This window comes from Mesocricetus auratus, unplaced genomic scaffold (assembly GCF_017639785.1).
Source record: "Mesocricetus auratus isolate SY011 unplaced genomic scaffold, BCM_Maur_2.0 Super-Scaffold_100004, whole genome shotgun sequence".
NCBI classification, from domain to species: domain Eukaryota; kingdom Metazoa; phylum Chordata; class Mammalia; order Rodentia; family Cricetidae; genus Mesocricetus; species Mesocricetus auratus.
In genome coordinates, this window is record NW_024429189.1 from 109,743,399 (window position 1) to 109,764,522 (window position 21,124).

The following is a 21,124-nucleotide window of genomic DNA, read 5'->3' on the forward strand; positions in this document are numbered from 1 at the left end:
ACAGTTGATTTCCAGGAACAGCACAAAATGGAGTAAAATCCCAGAAATATCTATACATATATAATATTATTTGGGTCCACATGACTAATACATGTCAAAAATCACTAAAAGAGTGTAAATTTGTATTGTACTATTGAGCCCAATTGGTCTAATATTCACTAGCTGATACTTCTAGCATGGAGTTGACTCTCCAGTATCTTGCCCTCTTTCATTGTGCCCTTTTTCAAGCATCAAAGACAAATATTTTCTGTGGGATCCCTCTCTCAACACCATTCACACTGCAAATTAAGCAACATAACTTCCCCATTGTTTAATGCCTTGGCAAAAATGAAATGCCTTCAGACCAATATATTCAGCTCCATATTTGAACAGGTCACTTCACGTTCACCAAAATCTGTTCTTCAATCTACTCTCTGATTTAGCTTTTAAAATTATCCTTGATTGAAGTTGAGCATAATCCTTAAAATCAAAGGACTGCCACAGTGCTGTGGCTTTTGACAAATCACCTCAGCTAAAAGACGAACGCTCGTGATCCTTATTTATTCATCTGTTCTTGCTGAGGACAGTTGCCAGCTCCTCCTTGTACATGTCTCCCTGGAAAATGAGAGGAGAAATAATAAGGGCACCTTGAAGAGACAATGTAATTATGCATAAAGTACTGTGGGCAGTGGTGAAAACTGAGATGACTTTGCCATCTCATGTGGAACTTGGAACAGGAGTCCTTCTTCCTTTCTTTGCCAGTGAAAGAAATGTGAAGACACATTCTAGCTTTTATTTTTATCATCGTTTGAATCCTGCCATTTACATACTGTCATGGAGTAAATGACTAATGGCTTCCTCTTATGAAAATTAAACTTAATTTGGGTATGGCTAATACTCTAATATACCAAGAAAACCTCTCATCAACAAGTCATCAGGCATAAGTTAGTGGCATGCTGCTGACTAAGGACTACAATGGCTGTTGAGTCCATAGGATGTAATGATTCTTCTTGCCATCCACAAAGACCCACTACATCAAATGATGTTCCCTCTGGCCAACAAAGAGAGGATGTGGAGGTGGAGAAATAGACCATTTATACACCTTAAGCTTGATTTTAGTTAACACCATTTAGTGTAGTTTTGTACCGTAAATTGTCTTTTACCCCAAAGCTTTACCTGTATGGTGAACTGATGTCAGGACAGCCATGGTTTCTGTTGTCCTAATATTTTTTAATCCTCCTGGAGGGAAAAGCCCCCTTTTTTTCCTCAGTATAAGCACACATTTTATATTCTCATTTCTTGTGTTTAGTGAAGCTGGAGTCTGGAGGCTACTTCAAGGAAATGCACCATAGGCAGGCCTATCCAAATAACTGATGTTAACCATAGGACCCTGCAGTTAGCAAAGAGTTGGTTATATGCTATAAGTCAAGCCACAAATGGGCTGTCCAATACAAAACTTTGTAAACATTATTGGACGAAAGAAAGCTGTTTCCTCTACGATTATGCCAAAAACAGAGGAAAATACTCTTTTTTTCTCTCAATATATTAGAACGTGAATGTTTCACATGTCAGTCCCAGCTCCCTCTCCCACCCCTCCTCCCTGGTCCCTCTACCAGTCTCCCAGCCCCGCACCCAATCTCCACATCATTCCCAAGGGAGGGTGAGGCCCTCCTAGCAGGGGAATCTCTAAAGTCTGTCATTTCATCCAAAGCAGGACCTAGGCCCTTCCCCATGTGCTCAGGCTGAGAGGGCATCCCTCTATTTGGAATGGGCTCCCAAAGCTCATTCATAAACCATGGTAAACACTAATCTACTACTTAAGGCCCTGGTGATTTCTGTGGCCTCCTCTCTGGCACTACATTCACGGAGTCTGGATCAGGCCCCCGCTGGCCTCTCATCCATCAGTCTGGGATCAAGAGCTCCCCCTTATCTGGTCAGCTGTCTTTGTGGGTTTCATCATCATTGTCTTGCCCCTTTGCTCATCACTCAAGAAGAAGAAAAACTCTCTTGATCCAGCTAAGACTGATCCAGTCTGTATAGTTCTACACCTCTGATTCATGCGCTATCACGTGCTCCTGTAGTCAGTGTACCTTAAGAGGTATGAGATACATGGTAGGGGCAGGGCCGGGTGACTATTAGCTCTAAACATGATCTTAGATGGAGTTAGGGGTGAGGTGACTTACTTTATCTAACAAATAAGATGACACAATGCTGAGGTCCAGTAAGCCTTCGCATCAGGTTCTCCCCTCTGTGCCACTCTAACATCTAATGGATGCAGATAGACTTATACTGTAAATGAGTATCTCACGCTGCTCATACTTCCTGATTTTATCTCTTGTAATTCCTCTGTGGATGGTCTTTCAGCAAAATGCTAGACATTGCAAACATTGTTACCAACCAACAAGACAATACCAACATGACTATTTTGTATTATCAGATATGGACAATGTGCCTTTCTTTGAAGGTTTGTATTTTAGAAGTCTAAGTTTAATGCATCTATAACTTTTTAATAATTGAGAGAATGTACCTTTATGTACATGTCACTTGAATATGTTCAGTTGAACATATTACAAAAAAATCCTCTGGGGAAGAATGAAGTACAACTTTATAGGTTGCTCAAACTAGAAATCACAAACTCAGGTGACCTTACGAACTAGGTGAGGAATGTAAACCACACAAATTTGGGTGCTAAGTATTGGTAATGTAATGGAGCAACTCAGACTCAGTTTCATGGAGATAGGGGATCAAGAACCACTAACCCTAGCTAACTGGAGGCACAGCCAAACCTTTACCTTACACCAAAGGAAGCTCCACCCCTGGATTGGATTTTTACAGGAAATAATTAATTTTAAGGGGTTGTGACTATTTTGATTATCATTGTGATCCACATAGAACCTCTCCACAACGAAACCACTCATAAGTGTAACTTCCAGCAAAAGTTCATGTGTTTGGGCTATACTGGTAGAAATTAAGTATATCTTCTCTATGTCCATACCACCTTGAACATGTCTTATTTTATTCAGTCTTGGAAACTAAGCAGGTTCAGTCCTGATGAGAAGTTGGATAGGAGATATTAAGTACATTCTGAACAGGCTCTACACTAACAGACTTTTAGTACAAATGTTTGTTTTTCTTGCAGTGAACCTAGGACCTTATGCATGGCGGGCAATTGCTCTACCCCTGAACTGTATTTCCTGCCCTGAACAGAATTATGAATGAGAAGATAAACCTACAAAGTTATTATAGATTGGGCCAGATCTAGAGATATCTGTTTGTAAGGATGTGATTTTGTTTCATTCTCTTCAGTGTTTAAGAAGATAGAATAGATATTGTTCTCCAAATTAGACCATGTCACGTTTCTTCAATCATGATAGGATATAATGTTTTTAACATAAAAATGGTGTACCTGAGCATACAATCAGAAGGCTGAAACTGTTCTTTCAACATGTCATATAACATTAGGTGTCAAATGTGTGCTCTGACTGATCATGCATATTGATTATGGACAATGTATGAGCATTTAAAACATTCAGGCCAAAGTCAAGAGTATCCTAAAACACTATGCAAGAGTTTATCTTACAGAAACTTATGTGTGAGCTTTTATTTTTATCTAAGATTTTTCTTTTATTATCCCATTTTAAATTTTCTAACAAGTCACTTTGTTCCCTGTGAATTATTTATCTGATATAGGTAACTTGAGACTCACAAGCAAAGGCTCCTTATTAAAGACAATTTCCATAACCCCTCAAAATGTGGATTATGGAAGATTTCCTGTATTTCTTTAAAGATCAAGAGAAAGAAAGGGGTACCAACACAGGTGGAGAATTCATGAATAGATAATCACTCTCTATAGACAATAGCAATGTTCCAATGAGCCCTGAGAAATAACTAATTAATTTTTCCAAGTGAGCAAACATTATTCTATAGTCTTCTAGACCTGGGAGGAATCTAAAAACAGTAAATAGCAATGTGTTTCTAATTTTCCAAAGAAGATTAAAAGGACCCTTGATCCTCATTGTTTATCTACTTCAAATCCTATCAAAATAATAGAAGCTAAATTAGCAGAAGAAACAAATTTTCAACATCCTGGAGAATAACAAAGCAAGAAACACTTTGTTTATGAAAGAGTTGATTAGTCTGAATAAATCTGATGATTTATTAGGAGTTACAAGGTAAACACCGCCTAACACTGTCTAGACTGACTGCTTTCATAACAGTAAAACACTTGAGGAATTTCCACTAATATTCCCCATGGTATTAATTTAAGATGATTTATAAAACAAAGGTTACCTGAAGATTCTCAAATTGTGGAAAAAATCATTAAAAAAACATTAAATTGGTAAAAGATATAGGAGTTGGTGATAAGAGCAACCAAATTCCACTAACTATGAAGGAATGAGTATAACCCTAGGATGTGATTTAAATGTGTCAAACACTTGGATCTTACATCACAGCAAATACAAAAGGATTTACACCACCGGAAAATGTGGTGCCACCTTGAAATATAAGGATCAACTGGGGAATGGAACTCAGTGTTGAGATCAGAATGTGGCAGAATCATAGAGAGGAAATAACATTGAGGAATGTTGAGTGTGGGTAGGTGTTTTGAAAACAGAAAGGGTAGAGAAGGTGGGAAGAGCCTACCAGCAGGACACAGCAGCACTGTGTGATAATAGAAAATTCATGCTGCCAAGTGAAAGTATCGATGCTTTGTTTGAAGTGTCAAGATGGATACCACAAAAATGCTAACACAAATTGGTTTAAATAAGATTGTGTGCATTTTTGAGATACATATTTTGTAACCCAGATTAGTCTTCAAACTCACGGTTGTCCTACCTTGATCCCAAATGCTGTGACTAAAGACATGCACCATCTGTCTAGACTCAATCTGAACTATATTTAAATCATCTCCTTAAGTTATATATGCATGCTTACATCACAGCCTGTGTAAGAGAAATCAAAAGCAAAACTGGGTATCTTTTCCAGTGATCCAAACAATATGAACAGGTCCAGAAATCCTTCATAGGGATGACTCTGGTTTGCCTTCTTCCCCATCCCCAGCACAGCAGCAAGGTTTTCCTTGATAGTCTGTGGATCCAAAGTCTTCCCCCTAAAGAAATCTGAATACACCTGATGAAAAAAATGCCAATGTAACCGTGTGTGTGTGTGTGTGTGTGTGTGTGTGTGTCTTCATGAGAGCGTGGCATGTGTGTGCTTGGGGGGGGCAGATGCTGTGAAATGGAAATACTCTCCTCTTTGAAGATATCTTTAATGAGAAGATAGGTATTGGTGGCACATATTAGCCCTGTTGTTGCTACAACTACAAGAGAAAATAAATGGAAAGAACTCCAAGATCTTGATGAGTTTCATATCTGATTTTGACTGTCGACACTTGTCAGTTATTTTCTCAAGTCCACAAACTTAGGTATGTGAGAAAGGTTGGGGGAGGTTTGTGGAAAGCACTATCTTAGCCATTGCCTATCATCACCACTCCTGGACCTGTGATGCTTCACACCGCACTGCGGGCTTTAGTATCTACAAAAGCATAGTTTGGGTTACAGAGGACACCTAAACTCAGTTTCCACAGATGGAGAGATGCAGGCTTAGAAAGATTCAATGGTTTTGCCCAAGTGTCATCCACTAACAACCACTGCAGACCTTAGCACGGTTTCTGGGTCACTTTGCTGCTGCCACTCTATCCCTCTCTCTGTCTGTCTCTCTGTCTGTCTCTCTGTGTCTCTCTGTGTCTCTCTCTGTCTCCCTCTGTCTCTCTCTCTCTCCTTTTGGCTTTCACTGTCTAAATCTATTGATATCAGAAAAGAGTCTGGGCAATAATTCTTCTCTAGAAGAGTAAATTTGTGCACACATGAATGTGTATTTACATTTCAAATGCCAATCAAATATTTCAGTGCATTTCCTCCACTGGCTTACGGTACCAGAGTGCATTAAAAATTTAGCATTTGCATCACAAAACTTCTGTTTTCATTCTGCTGTACTGAGAATATTGTGATAAATTATGCACTATAAACCACTACAGACGTCATGATGTTGGAGAGCTAGCTCAGCAGCTAAGAGAACTTATTGCTCTTGCAGAGGACCTGGGCTCCATTCCCAACATCCACATGGTGGCTCACAACTGTCTATAACTCCAATTTCAGGAGGTCTAATGCCTTCTTCCTGACCTTGACAGGCAGCAGATACACACATGGTGCACATATATACATGCAGATAAGACACTCAAATTATATATTATATATAATTACAATATATATATATATATTACTAAAAGATAACAGACTTCAATCAGGTATCCATGTTTATTCAAACTGTGCCTGGTTTTATAGCTTTAATTATTTAAAATGTGGACTTGCACCTCAGTTCACTTTCTGTTTCTATAACAAACTGCCCAAAACTGCACTTTCTAAAAGATTCCTTGATCCCCCAGTTTAGGATGTTAAGAAATGCAAAAGCATGACATTGGTATCTGGTAAGGGCTTCTTGCTGCATCATAACACATTGGAGAGTATCATATGGCAAGATAATAAAAGCTACCCAGGACAAGTTTACTTTTATGGCACTTCCACTGTGACACAATAGCTCATTAATCTATAAATAGATAAAACCACTCATAAGGGCAGAATGCCCATGATCCAGCCACATTTCAACAGCCCCACCACTACCCACAAGCACCACCAAGGGAATCAAATATCTATAGAAATCTCAGGGAGCATTAACCATGTGTAGAAGATTGAGCACACACTGGCATTTCATTTTTGGAGTTGATTTAGGAAATGAAGCATAACTCAGTGGTTCCAGAAAAATTAATACATAATCTAAATAGATGGTAATTTCAGAGATTTAGCTACATTAGCACTGCTATTTCCCAGCACCTATAATCTTCTAAATTGACTTATTTGATGCTCTTCAGATCTGTTTTCTAAAGGCTTAGATTTGTATCTCAGTTGCTGGTTTTGAAATATTCTCCCCCAATGGTGAATTTATCTAATGCAATTCTCACATTCAATGCTGTTTTTCTCAAATGATAATACGGGACAGGAGGACACATGTGGTTACTTCTTCACAGGAAACAAGGACTTTAGTTCAAAATATGGATGAACTGTAAGGAAGACAAAAGCAGAAAAAGAGTTGGAGGCCTCTGGGTAAGGAAATTTTGAGTTACAGTCGGATGGGTGGTGAGACACAGCGTGCTGATAAACCATTCTTGGCAGAAATGGGCTGGTGTGTGCAGCTCCAAATTGAGACTGCCAGGTTGATCTGTCATCTCATTAGCAATTTCCTAAAATCCCTTGCTTCCCCTCTGGAATGCTCTCTGCACCTTCTCGATGTCTCGCTTGATTTTCTTAAAGCAATTCAACAAATTTGACAATGTGGTATGCTAAAGACTACAGTTTGATGAAAACCATCTTGCAAGGTCTGCTTACACGTATCTGGCAATGTTGGGGGACAGCTTTGCCAGTGACAACACTGTGCCTTGTGTGTTATGCTCATGTTCATGTCCACCAGTCCTGTGTTTCATGTCTAGATCGTGATTTTTGTGATAATAAGGGGGAGAGTGGAGTGGGTGTGGTTAGGTGTGGTATGGTGTGTCAATGTTACAAACTCAGTTTCTCTCTCTTCTCCCTCCCTCCTTTCGTCTCTCTCTCTCTCTCTCTCTCTCTCTCTCTCTCTCTCTCTCTCTCTCTCTCTCTCTCTCTCTCTCTCTCTCTCTCTCTCTCTCTCTCTCTCCTAAGAAAATGCATCTAATGCATCTTCCTAATTATCCAATTTATGGCAGGATTTTGAATTTTGGTGCTGGGAGATAAACAAGGTAAATATACTCCTTAACAATACTTAAGTTACTTAGAGCAATCATCTCCATTTTCTTACAGCAGAACCGGTCTACTTCTTCACACTGGAGCAAAAAGGGGAAGTCAGACCCCAGCAGTTCACTGAACTGTCCTGTTGTCCGTCCTCCCTTCCTCCGGCACCGCCCCCCTCCCCGTGCCTACTCAACCTGGATTATCCTTTAGGCAAGGATATTAGCAGGACCCTGACCCAGCTCCTGGGATGGATGACTACACCTCTTTAAACTCTCCTTTGGGTCCTGATGCAGTTGCAATTCCAGAGTCTAAAAATCTGCCTCCCAGCATGAGCATCACACCTTCCCCTTCTGGGCAATTTTGGGATGCAGATGCATCGCTGACTCAAGAAGAGTCTCTTCTGTTAACCATCACAGGTTGGGAAGTGGGCATCCCGGACATCCGCTGGACTGCCAGATGTTTAGTTCCTGACTTGCTTGGAGCATGGGGAAAAGAACCAGGAGACATGCTCCTTCCTGCCCCATTGAGTCACCCTTGGAAGGATGCTCTTTCCAGCCTAGGATTTGCCCAAAGTGGAGGGGGCGGGAAGGATCAAATTCGCTTTGTTATTGGGAGTAAGGGAGGAAGATGGGAGGGGAAAGAAGAGGAGAAACAAATGAGAAGAGATAAGAGAAGGGAAGAGAGAAAAGAGAGGAGAGTTGTTTTGTAGCTGAAGACTAGTAAAGAAGAGCAACAGGGAGCGGCCGGGGCCCTCGCTCCCCTCGGGGCTTCTCACAGCCGCACGCACCGTAATTCCCTTCCCGGAGCTGTGCAGATTTCCACAAACAATGACATCACCAGGCGCCGGCCGCGGGTGGCAGCGGGGGGGATTTTCCTAGGCGAACAGCGGCCGGGCGGAGCAAAGGCGCTCTGGGCTGGCGGGGGCGCGGGCAAGCGGCGCCCCCGGGGACCCAGGCAGCCAGCTGGGCGGGGGGAGGGTTGAGGCGGGCGGAGGCGGGCTCGGGGCGGCCCGGGGCGGGGCCCGCGGTTCCTCTAGCCTCCATTGGCCTCTGGCGGGCGCGCGTCACTCGGGCTGGCGCTCGCCTCCAGCCCTGTGGAATTGGAGCCGAGGAGGAGCTGAAAATGCAGATTTAGCATCAAGCACAGACATACACTAGCTCTTTCTCTCGGGTACACATAGCTCCGCACATTCGCACCCCTGCCAGCCAGCCTGGCTGCGCGACTCCACGGCTTCTCTGGCAGCCAGCTGCTGTTGGACAGCGCACAGATTTGCTGTTTGCCAAGCTTCTCTTTTGCCTCTTTTGCTATATAAAGATTTTTTAAAAGAAAAACAAACAAAAACTACATTCCTATTTTTTATTTGTACCTTCCCTCCTCGTACCCTGCTCCACCCGCCTGCGCGCTTCGAAGCCCCACTTTTCACTCCCAAAGAAGGATGGAGGGCGGTTGTGGATCCCAGTGGAAGGCGGCCGGGCTCCTCTTCTGTGTCCTGGTTTTTGCGTCTGCTGAGAGACCCGTCTTCACGAATCATTTTCTTGTGGAGTTGCATAAAGACGGAGAGGAAGAGGCTCGCCAAGTTGCAGCAGAACACGGCTTTGGAGTCCGAAAGGTAAGATTTCTCCCATGCATTTCACATGTTGTTTCCAGAGGAGGGACAGCCTTGCGCAATCTCGTTGCAGATTTGCAAGTTTTTTCATGCTATGCAGCTATTCTGCCATGGGCTCTCAAACACGACATTGCCTCCGGTGATCTTTCGTGGGTTATGTAATTAAAATGTCCTTCATCTGTATTAGAAAGGTCAGCGAAGTAATTTATTAGTGTTTGACTTGGTGGGAGGCGGGAGGGGGTGAATAGGACCGCACCTTGCAAAGGATGCTGTGCGCCCGGGCTGCTGTCCGAGGTACCAAGTTCTCTAGGCTGCCTGGGGACAGAGGGATAGAGTCCAGAGCAGCTGGGCTTGACGTCGATTGCTTTGCCAGGGAAGTCTCCCCGCCCCCACACCCCGGAGGAAGAATAGTTTCCCACCGACATGGCTCGAAGATTGAGCGCTGCAGTTCACCCCAGTTTTCCGACCCACGCCTAGAGGACTTCCCTCCTAACGACTTCGGTCTCTGCTTTTTATCCGCGGAAAAGAGCTTTCTGAGTTAGAAACGTGGATGGGGTTCTCTCTCCAAAACCCGTGCGGAACTTCTGCTCTCTGGCCCCCTCCCACGACCTCCAACCTCTAAAGCTCACTCTTGTTTGTAGAGTTCTTAATTCGCTGCTGCGGGACACCAAGCCACCAAGCCGGCCGCCAAGAGAGATGGGTACTGAGGGGTATCCCCCATGGAGAAGTCGAGGTGTCCTCTCCTGATAACATGGGCAGCCAGCATGGCTTTCCCGGGGAACACGGGGATCCCCATTCTAAGTAGTCCGAGTTGAACTCTTTAGGCACTTGAATGGGGTTTCGAGCTTCGGGTGCCACTGGCCACCTCGGGAGAAGTTAGGATACTCGTCCTAGGGGGAACAGAGGAGAAGAATGCTCCTGACGGGGCCGGGGACATTTGTGACCCGCTTGTTGTTCCTGCGAAATATCTGTGTCCGAGATCTGGATCTGGAGTGTCCTTAGGAGACCTGGCACTGCTGGTGGAGAGTGGGTTTTTGAGAAGGCGGGGGGGAGGCGGGAGTGGAAGGTCAAAAGATGCAGCTTGGTACCCGTGGACAGGTAGGACGCCAATGGAGTTTTAGGCCCCATCCCCTCCCTCCTGGTATCCACAAGGAAACAGGCTTGAAAGAGCAGCGGGCTCTCTTCTTGGAAGGGCAGCACAGGCTCCTCTCCTCTGTCCGGACTTCCTATGCCTCTCACCGGGCTCTCAGCCACCAGGAAGACTCCGTCAGGAGCGCAGGGCTCTCCCGCCTCCACTTACCAGTGCAGTGGAGCGTTTTCACCACAGCTGGGTTTGGCAGTGAGTTTCCCAGAGGTCCTGGAGGAGGCGCGGGTCTGCGGGTGGTGCGCGGGCGGGGCTCACACATAGAGAACTAGTTGCTCCAAAGAAGTGTGGGTGGAGCAAGGGAGACCAGATTCCTGCTAATGGAGCAGTCCAGTCCACTGCCCTCTCTAACTAGGACTGTTTCCAGTGACATCCAACCCTGGAACAAGTGAACCCTCTTCACCTCAACTCCCCGCCCCAAATTGGCAAGACCCAGGGTCCTAGCGCCATCGGATATGAGTGATTATTGTTAGCTGATAGCTGACAGTGATAACTTTCATATGTCAGAGTCCTTACGTACTTTCCTTTTTGGAAAAAAAGATTTATTTTATTATCAATTTTGTGGGGGGGTGTATACACAGGCTAGCAGAGGCCAGAGGCATCAGATCCCCTGGAGCTGGAATTACAGAAGGTTGTGAACTGTTCCATGTAGATCCTGGGAACTGTATGTGAGCTCTCTCTCCAGCCCTCCCCCATATATTCTACTTAATCGCCTCAACAACTATAAGAGTACTTCTGTTGTTAGAAAACCCTTGCTGAGTGTTGAGAGGATTTGTGGGCCTGGGGTATGCTGAGAAGGGATGAGGCAGCAAGATCCTTAAATCTTCAGAGCCCATGCAACACTACCTGTGGGCATCATCTCACAGAGAAGGTAGACCCTGCCACAATGGTTTTCCATCTCCTTTTCTTCCCCTTTGAAAACACATCCGTAGGATACTAAAAACTTAATCAAAGGTTGGAATAGCTGAGTCTGATAATGGGTCATCTCTTCAATTTTTCAATATAGTTATTTTTTCTGATGTGAATGAATACCTCAAAGAGAATTTAACAGTTGCGGTGGTGAAATTGACACTAGGCAAAGTATTGGGTAGACTTTGAACCAAAGAACACATGCCCTTGGGGAGTTGATTATTTCTTCCCATTCTCCCCCGCTGATTTTTGTATTGCAAGGCAAAGCTAAAACTCCCATCTGTGAAGAGCAAGCTTCCCTTTGACTGTCTCTTTCATTATCTTTCCCTACCCTCTCATGCAGTACCTCCTATCCAAACCCTGAGATTTTGCTCTGATGCATATTCAAGAACTAATCAGTGTACAACAAGGTTCCTTTGCCTGAAAAAAAACTTCATAGTGCAATCCCTGCCTCCAACAAGCCCTCTTTTCCTTCTTTGGATCCACATGCTGTTGATTTGTTAAGACCTGAACCTAAATCTTGGCCAGATGCTACAGCCATAAAGAATTTTCCCTCTCCAAACATCCACAAGTCAGGGGCAGCTGGTAGCCTCTGTCCTGTCCTCAATCACTCATGTAAATAAGTGAAAGCGAGGCAGGTTTTTTTTTCCACTGGGCAGTTAAGTGTTCAGAGCTGACTCCCTCACCTTAACCAGCACACCGCTGTGCTCCACAGCCCTTAGAGAACTTATTAGCCTGGTTTATTATTCTTTCCCAGGCACTGTTCTCTCTTGCTCTGGTTGTACTGGTCTGTACTTGTCCCAACTTTTGTCATTTGTTTTGTATTTTAAGCCCCAAAACATCCCTCTCTGTGATTTCTCTGAGCTTTAGTAGCCTCCTGGCTTTCTCCTGATCAGTGTTAGGTATGAAAGAGTCTCAGGATTTGATTATTCATACATAGGAAGGGGCAACAATGCAGGTGGGGGTAGCCTTCTGTCTTATAGGTCATCGCTTAACCTCACAAAAGGAATAGAAATGTCAGCATCAATCCTAGTCCTCAGATGAAATTCAAAGCTCTAAGGTATTAAGTAACTGCCTAATGTTGGCAAACAGGTAACCAAAATATAAATTTAAATTCACTTGGCTAGAAGCTGCCTCCAGGAAGTCGTCCCCGACTGTCAAGAACAGTGCTTTGGAGCACCATTTTGAAAATATGAAAAAAGTTCCCTTCCCTTTCCTTCCTTTCTTACTTTTGCTATAATAACCATTTGTTTGGCGTTGATATGTGAGCATATGGTATTGACTACTGTGCACATCTGTATGTTTCTTCAGAAGAGAAAAACTTTGATAGTCTGCCCTTTCCTACCCCTGATGGCACATGCTGTGCTGGGCATGAAATCCTGGGAAAGGTTTTGTTCATGATTTAATGATTTCATCACTAAAAGATCATTAGTAAATACTTATGGAGTATAATACATGTCTAATTTCTCTCTGTTTTATTTTGCCCTGGTCCTCGCCCCAAAACATGTCCATCTGAGATGCTATGTCTGAAAGACTAGGTAGTGACAAAACTGACTCCAAATAACACCTCCACTTCTCAGAACATGGTTTTTGATTTTCCTGAAATGGAAAATAAAAATTAGTTATCAAAGTAATCAGCCAATTGTGGGTGGGAGAATGTTGGGCAAAATAAAGAAACAGTTAAGTTCTTTTAAGAGTTAAGATTTTAAGCATTGTTAGGCACTTTCGTTTTTATTGTAATGGATTTAGGTTCTTACCCATGGAGGACTAACCCTGGGGTGCTTTCCCAAGAGACATTTCATGACCATTTTTATGTGTGTAAGAATATTTTTCAATTCTAAAAGCAATCTACTAAAAGTTGTGCTAGAAGGTAATAAAAACAAATTTTGGATCATTGTACTTTATGGGTGTATAATTTAACTTATGAGAGAACATAATTTAATATTTTTAGAAAATGAGCACATTTGTGTCATGAGCACTGAAGTCAAGAAAGAATTACTACTAGAAACCCTAAGGCCCCCTATTGCTTCATTGGGTACTTCTAAGTTAGGAAACATAAACATTGCTTTGGGGGATATCAAGTCCAGCTGGCACTCCATAGGCAAGTGGCTTTGTATCTGCAGACTCAACCAGAAATGGGTGGGAAATGTTTTAAAACCAAAGGTACATCTGAACTGAACAGATGTTTCTTACATGGTTATGTTTCCCAAATTTGTTTGCTATTTACATAGCATTTACACTGCATTAGGAGCTATAAGTAAATAGAAATTATTTATAGTACCTGCAGAAGTATATGTGTTGACTACATGCAAATCAGACACAATTTTATATAAGGGATCAAGTATTTGAGATTTAGGTGAACACTAGGAATGCTAACAGCAGCTCCCAGTAGATACTAATAGGCAACAGTACATGTATTGGCTAGAAATGCTTGTGCCTTTCTGTTGGAAATTACTAGAAGGGATCCCATGAGTCATGCATATATTTGGGGTTAGAAAGTAATATTTTCTTATTGCTATGTATCCTGGTGAGTTTTTATTGGCAACCTGACACAACTAAGAGTTACCTGGGAAGAGAGAGTCTCAAATGAGGGAACTGATTAAATGAAATTGACCGATGGCCAAGTCTGTGGAGAACTGTCTTGATTGTTGATTGATATGAGAGGACTCAATCCATGGCAGAAGGTGTAACCCTCCCCGGGAGTTATGAAGCTGTGTAAGAAAGCATGCTGAGTGTGAACACAGGAACTGTGTTTCTCAATGAGTTTTACTCCAGTTCCTGGTTGACTTCCTTATCTTCCTTCATTGATGGGATGTGACCTGGAATTGTAGGCAGAATTAACCACTTCCTTCCCTGAGTTGCTTTTGGTCATGATGCTTACCACAGCAGCAGACAGCAAACTGGAACACTATGTGACAAGTCACCACAATAGGCATCCTGTAGAACTGCATTGAATCTGGTAGGTTTTAGTGGAGGCCTTTGTTATAAAGTCCTCAAGAGACAAAACCAAAACATCAGCCAGCAGTGTCCTCACCTGGAAGCACAGTAATGAGTAAACTGCTTCCAAGCGCACCCAGATTTTTCAGAAGTGTTCTGTTCCTCATGGATGTAGCCTGCAATCTTCATTTCCTCACTGGCTGCTGTGAGCAAGGCTCATCTCCTAGAGGCTATCTCACCAACTCACAGCTAGCCTCCTTCCACAGGCCTTCACATGCTGTCAGCATTCAAATATCTTCCTTCTGCAAAGGCCCTGTCCCTTTTTTAGGTCAACCTGATTAGGTCAGGCCCAGTAGCATAATTTCTGCTCTGATTTTTTTTCTGAAAAAAGAAATGGATTTGGTAGCCTAAATTTGTTTGGTTATTACCTCAAATGCTTTGTAATCTAATTACAGAAGTGAAATTATTAAATTTACATTCCCACCCCACATTGCCTTATTTGAGGGAGGAGACTCTAAAGAACATCAACACTGGGAAACAGAAGTCTTGAGGTATCTCTTAAAATTCTGCCTACTACAGACAAGCAGCCACAAGGTCTCTCAAAGCATTATGACATTTTATGTATCCACCAGCAGTTATTCCCCACAGCCACTCACTTTTGGTATGTCACCCCTCTTTGCTCTTACCCATTCTGGTAGGGTGTGGTCATGCCACCTTCTGATTTTCATTGCTGCTTTGTCTGATGAATAACGAGTAAAGTGTCTCACAGTACCCTGTGTCTTTGGTACTCTCTTCTATTCAACATTTGTTCATAACTGGCCAGAATGCTGGAAATAAGAGAGTGAGTGCTTGACCCTAAATGGGACATATACTTTACCCTCACCAAGGCTCAGGGAATATCATGGAAGAGGACGTAGGAAAAATGTAGGAGCCAAATGATGGGAGGAAGTGCAGTGAAATACTGTTACAGTCATGAACTCATAATGGTTGCAATTACTTGTATAAGACCTATGAAAGATTAAGCTAGCCCAAATTTCATCATAGACAAGGTAGATGATATCCAGACCTCTGCTCCTTATTAGGGAACTATTAGCAGTGGATACTTGCTAGTATTGAGAGAATCACTATTTTTTGAAGATGCAGCCTCTGGTAGGTTTCTTATTTGCCGATGGATGGCCCCACACACATACACATATGAACAGTAATAACTGGATCTCCTGCATTATCATAAACAAACAAAAAGCCATGATGATAAGAGGGGACTTGCAGGGGACATTCAGAGACTTGTAAGAGGAGAAGTAAGGAGTAGATATGATCATATTTCATTGTATACATTTATAATATTCTTTAAATTTTTAAATAAAAATACTATGATTACAAAAAGCAAATGTGTGTGGAAGCTAATCACAGTTCTGAGTTCATAGAGTGAAGTATCTTTTATTGGTAGTGGCAATGATCAGACAGTGGCCTAGTAATACCCTTTTACATAAGGAAGCAGTCACATGTTGACTTGTAATAGATCAGGCAAGTAATAGACCCCAATCCAATAGCAATCCATCTGTGGATTAGTAATAGTCCAAGAAATAACCTGGATCCTAGATTTCCATGAAGTTGGTTCATTATAGACCATGGTAATTGTTGCAGCTGGGTAGTCTGTCTTCCTTAAACTTTGACTGACCAGCTGCCTTAGAGAAGAGAGTAATTTCCACGAGGCTAATCCAAGTCACTGGAGAGCCAATCTTCAGAAAGTCACATCCCCTTTGCCTTGAGATGCTGTTAATACACATTTCTCAGCCTGTGTGATATACAACTGTGACCATGTCACAATGCTAACCCATCTCATGTAAGCAGAAATAAGTAATATATTCTTGGCCCATGCCTAATGTACTAAAAGAAAAGTCCCTACCAAATGATTCTGCATGTTCCTTTTCTTCTGAGGCTGAATGATGTTGGGAAGACCAACTTTGAAAGCCAAATTGTGGCAGTAACATAGTCACAAAATGAAAGGAGTTCTGATTTCTGATTGCTGACCTGGAAGACTTTCCATGGGTGAGAAATAAGTTGTTATAGATTTGTGGCTTTATCTTTAGAACAGCCAATACTACCCAAGCTAATATGATATCAATAAATATCCCCTTTTTATGTTGCTAAAGTCAGTCTATAACCTACAACTAAAACAAGACAAATCATAACAAAAATAATCTTCCAATGCCTTTGAGAGCTCCTATGTTATTTCATGTTGTCAGTGAACTCTCTAAAATTTCTTAATTTGTTTTCTCTAGGAAGAACATAAAATTCCTTCAAAGCACCATCTGCCCACTGCAGCCAGTAAAGATACTCATAATAGATGCTTAATATGTACTTCTTTGGTGATGAAACTCTTGGACAACAAGATGATAATTTTACCAGTCCAAAAAATGTGCTGGAACAATTGTGATTCCAAAAATTACCCCTGTAGGATCTTTTCCTCTGTAAGAAAAAGTTCAGCCAGGAAGTAAAAGCAATTGACAACCACCAAGTGAGCCATTGGCACACTTCTGTTTCCCTACAATTCCCAACTTAGGAATTAACAGTACTAAAGTGGAGGAGATTTTTGCACAGAAAAAATAAAGTGTGTGATTAAAGCATGATCAAATACAAAAGGAAAGAGGATGGTACTTCTTAAGTGAATGAAACTGGGACTCTAGATCTAATTCAGGGCATCTTACAGCTATAGATGATGTTCAACATGGTGGTGATTGAGGCTACAGCTGAGTTTGCTATAATTGTACATTCAGCTATAACTTCTCAAAGAAACCAGGCTTTACCAAAAAAGTAAGGTTTAAATTTTTTCTCCTGTTTCATCTCACATTTGCACTCAGATCCATCATTTGAAAACTTGCACATTTTCATTTTCAATCTAAATAATGCAATAGTTAAGAACAAGAGTTCTATTTGACTTTCTCTGTTGAAGTGTATTGGTTATAAATCCTGAGCATTGGTTTACAAGATCAAAAATGTCTAAGGAGTCAAGAAAACACAATTGAGTTAATGCTCATACCCTGCTGTGTATGAGCAGGTAAAACTAATATTTAAAAATTGCGTTGACTTAGCAGATCGTTTTTGTCCCAAATCTAATTTGACTACAATGTTTTGGGGCATTTGATATGTTGAGATCTTCTGGTGAATATAGCCAAATAAAACAAGCCCTTACATTGTGGGTGAAATAATAACACAAACTCTGACACAGAGTGAAACAGAACTCAGGGCTTCGCAAGATATTGATGGTACGTTGACAAGGACAGAAAGAAAAGGGCAAGATCCTGGTCTCTCTTCATTTATAACTTTAAAATTGACATTAAATTCCATAAATATCTATTTGTCTTCCTAGTTTTATTACCTTTAAATGTGCCAGGTAAAAGAATCACTATAAGGAGCATTTAACAACATTATCTCAGGTATCGTGACACTGAGATGACCATAACCAATCATTTCAAAGCAGGTATCTGTGCATAAGAGTGCAGAGAGAAAAGAGAGATGAACAACCCACTTACTGAAGTGGAATCCTATCAGACATACTGCACTTGAGTTTTAAACTATCTGACTTAATCATTATAGACTATAACAAAAGAGGCGCATACGAGGAAACTAAAATTATTATTTTTATTTCTTACTTATTAAGCTTTATTTAAAGAGCATGTTATGATCAATGTAACTAATTTTTAAACAAAAGATATCACGTTAGGTAAATTGGGTTTAAGAAATGGCAATTATGTGAAATACACAGTTAATGTGTACAATAATAAAATGAAACATGATTATACATTTTCATTTCATACACATTTACTTTGTTAAGGCAATATCTTTTACATATTAACCGCAGTTCTCCCATCTCTAGTTTGGTCCCATGCAAATTCACTAGCTGTAGGTCCAGAGTCAGTGAGCTCTGAGGAGTTCAGGTCAGCCATTTCTGTGGCTTTCCCATCATGCTTTTGAAACACACCCTTACCCTCCCACCCTCCACCCCAACCCCACCTAGCTCATATAATCCCTCCTCCCTCTATTTGACTGGACTCTAGCAGCTCTGCTGTGGATCTTTGCATCTGTTTCCATCAGTTACTGGATGGAGGCTCTTTGATGACAGTTGGGATAGTCACCAGTCTGATTACAGGGAAGGCCAGTTCAGGCACCCTCTTAACTACTGCTAGGAGCCTTAGCTGGAGTCATTGTTGTGGATTCCTGGAAACTTCCCTAGCACCAAGTTTCTCCCTAACCCCATAACCACTCCCTCTATCAAGATATTTCTTTCATAGCTTTCCCACTCTATCCCTCCCCTAACTCAAACATCCCATTCCTTCATGTTCTCATTCTCCATCTCTTCCCCTTTGCCTCCTCCCCATCCCTCCCCAGGAGATCTCATCTATTTCTCCTTCCCAGTGTGATCCATATGTCCCTCTTAGGTTCCTCCTTGTTACCTAGCTTCTCTTGTGCTGTCGATTTCGGTTTGGTTATCCTTTGCTTTATATCTAGTATCTACTTAAGAGTGAGTACACACCATGTTTGTCTTTCTGGGTCTAGGTTACCTCACTCAGGATGATTTTTTTTCTAGTTCCATCCATTTGCTTGCAAATTTCAAGATGTCATTGTTTTTTACAGCTGAGTAATAGTACATTGTGTAAATACACATTTTCTTTATCCATTCTTCAGTTGAGGGGTATCTAGGTTGTTCCCACATTCTGGCTATTGTGAATAATGCTGCTATGAACATAGTTGAGCCAGTGTCCTTGTCGTCAGTGTTTTTTATCTTAGCCGTTCTGACAGGTGTAAGATGGTATTTCACAGTCATTTTTATTTGTATTTTTCTGCTGATTAGAGATATTGAGTAATTTGGGCCATTTGAGATTCTTCTGTTGAGAATTCTCTGTTTAGATCTGTAACCGCCTTTTTTTGTTTTTGTTTTTGATTTTACGAGACACGGTTTCTCTGTATTGTTTTGGAGGCTGTCAGTCCAGCCTGGCCTCGAACTCACAGAGATCCGCCTGCCTCTGCCTCCTGAGTTCTGGGATTAAAGGTGTGCGCCACCACTGCCTGGCTGTAACCCCTTTTTAAATAGGATTATTTAGTATTTTGAAGTTTAGTTTCTTGAGTTCTTAATATATTTTGGAGATCAGCCCTCTGTCAGACGTGGGGTTAGTGAAGAACTTTTTCCATTCTGTAGGCTGCCATTTTGTCTTATTTACTCTGTTTTGCCCCACAGAAGCTTTTCAGTTTCAGGAGGTCCCATTTATTGATTGTTGCTCTCAGTGTCTGTGCTACTGGTGTTCTATTTAGGAAGTGGTCTCCTATGCCAATGCATTCCAGGCTACTTCCTACTTTCTCTTCTATCAGGTTCAATGTAAGTGAATTTATGCTGAGGTCTTTGATCCACTTGGACTTGAGTTTTGTGCATGGCGATAGATAAGGATATATTTGCAATCTTCTACATGTTGACATCCAGTTATGCCAACACCACTCATTGAAGATGCTTTCTTTTTTCCATTGTACAGTTTTGGCTTCTTGATTAAAACTCACAAGTTCGTAGCTGTGTGAATTAATGCCAGGGTCTTCAATTCCATTCCACTGCTCCATGTGTCTGTTTTTATGCCATTACCAAGCTGGAGAAAACTAAAATTACTATGTTTCAAATAAATTTGCTATATAAAAGATGTTTTGCTATAAATTTCCCTGAGTTTAAGAAAAATATTGTATATAAGATTTATGAGTTTCTCATTACATGTTGAGGAGAGAGAATATGTAAATATCTACTTCATTACACCTTTAATTATTTAATTGCATATTTCAAATTGTAATGAATATAGACTCAGTGATTTGAAAAGTGGAAAATCTAGGATCTTAGAATCTCCCCTTGCCTTACTGCTTATACTGATCAGTGTTGGTTAGATATGTCATTTCTGTATCATGTCACATATAATTGTTAAATTTCTATTCTACATAAAATCATAATGCATAGTATTTCTTATAGTTATTCCATCTGAAATTCACTTCTAATTCCACTACAAATCATTATGCCAGACTTCTTCAAGCCCAAACTAACTGTTCATTTTCATTAAAATTTTCAGTTTTATTGAAAAACAAAGATGACAGCATAAGCATAAAAATGGAGTTGTCCTCAATTTGAGATTAAAGGATTAAAGGGGAAAATGGACAGTTAAGTTCTATTTGCTAAGCAATTGACAACCATCAAGTGAGTCATTGACATACTTCTGTTTCCCTACAATTCCAAACTTAGGAATTAATAGTAAAATGGAGGAGATCTTTACACACACACACACACACACACACACACACACACACACATACACATACACACACACACACACACACAGTCTGTGATTAAAGCATGATCAAATATATGGAGGGTGACATGGTAATGGTATTGCTATGGTTTGAATATGTGATGTCCCCGCACACTTGTGTTTTGAGCACTTAGCCCCTAGATGGTGACACTGTTTTGAAGGGCTGTGGAATCCTTGGGGCATGGTGCCCAGCTAGTAGATATGGGACACTGAATGGGCCTTTGAGGGTTTTAACCCATTCTTGCTTCTATTCTCTGATTCCTGATTCACTGTGATGTGAAGAGCAGCTGCCTCATGTTCCTACCATTGCAGAGACTCCCCTGCTGCCAATGGGCTCATTTCAAAATGAGCCCTTCCTCCCTTAGGCTGCTTCTGTCACATACTTTGGCACAGT

The 21,124-nt window shown here is 41.5% G+C and overlaps 1 protein-coding gene and 1 long non-coding RNA gene across 2 annotated transcripts in view; one reads left to right on the plus strand and one right to left on the minus strand.

Annotated features, from left to right (window-relative positions):
* Window positions 1-295: 295 nt before the first annotated feature.
* Window positions 296-8,728, minus strand: LOC121140256. The gene is made up of 2 exons (XR_005877047.1): window positions 8,587-8,728; window positions 296-594 (listed from the first exon to the last, which is right to left on the minus strand). It is a non-coding gene; the product is annotated as an uncharacterized LOC121140256 (long non-coding RNA).
* Window positions 8,729-8,885: 157 nt separating this feature from the next.
* The window catches only part of Pcsk2 (proprotein convertase subtilisin/kexin type 2), a 233,455-nt gene continuing 221,216 nt past the window's right edge, over window positions 8,886-21,124 (plus strand). Inside the window, exon 1 of the mRNA XM_040746398.1 lies at window positions 8,886-9,408. Coding sequence (XP_040602332.1) covers window positions 9,235-9,408 — 174 coding nt within the window. The 5' untranslated portion in view covers window positions 8,886-9,234. The remainder of the gene's footprint in view (window positions 9,409-21,124) is intronic.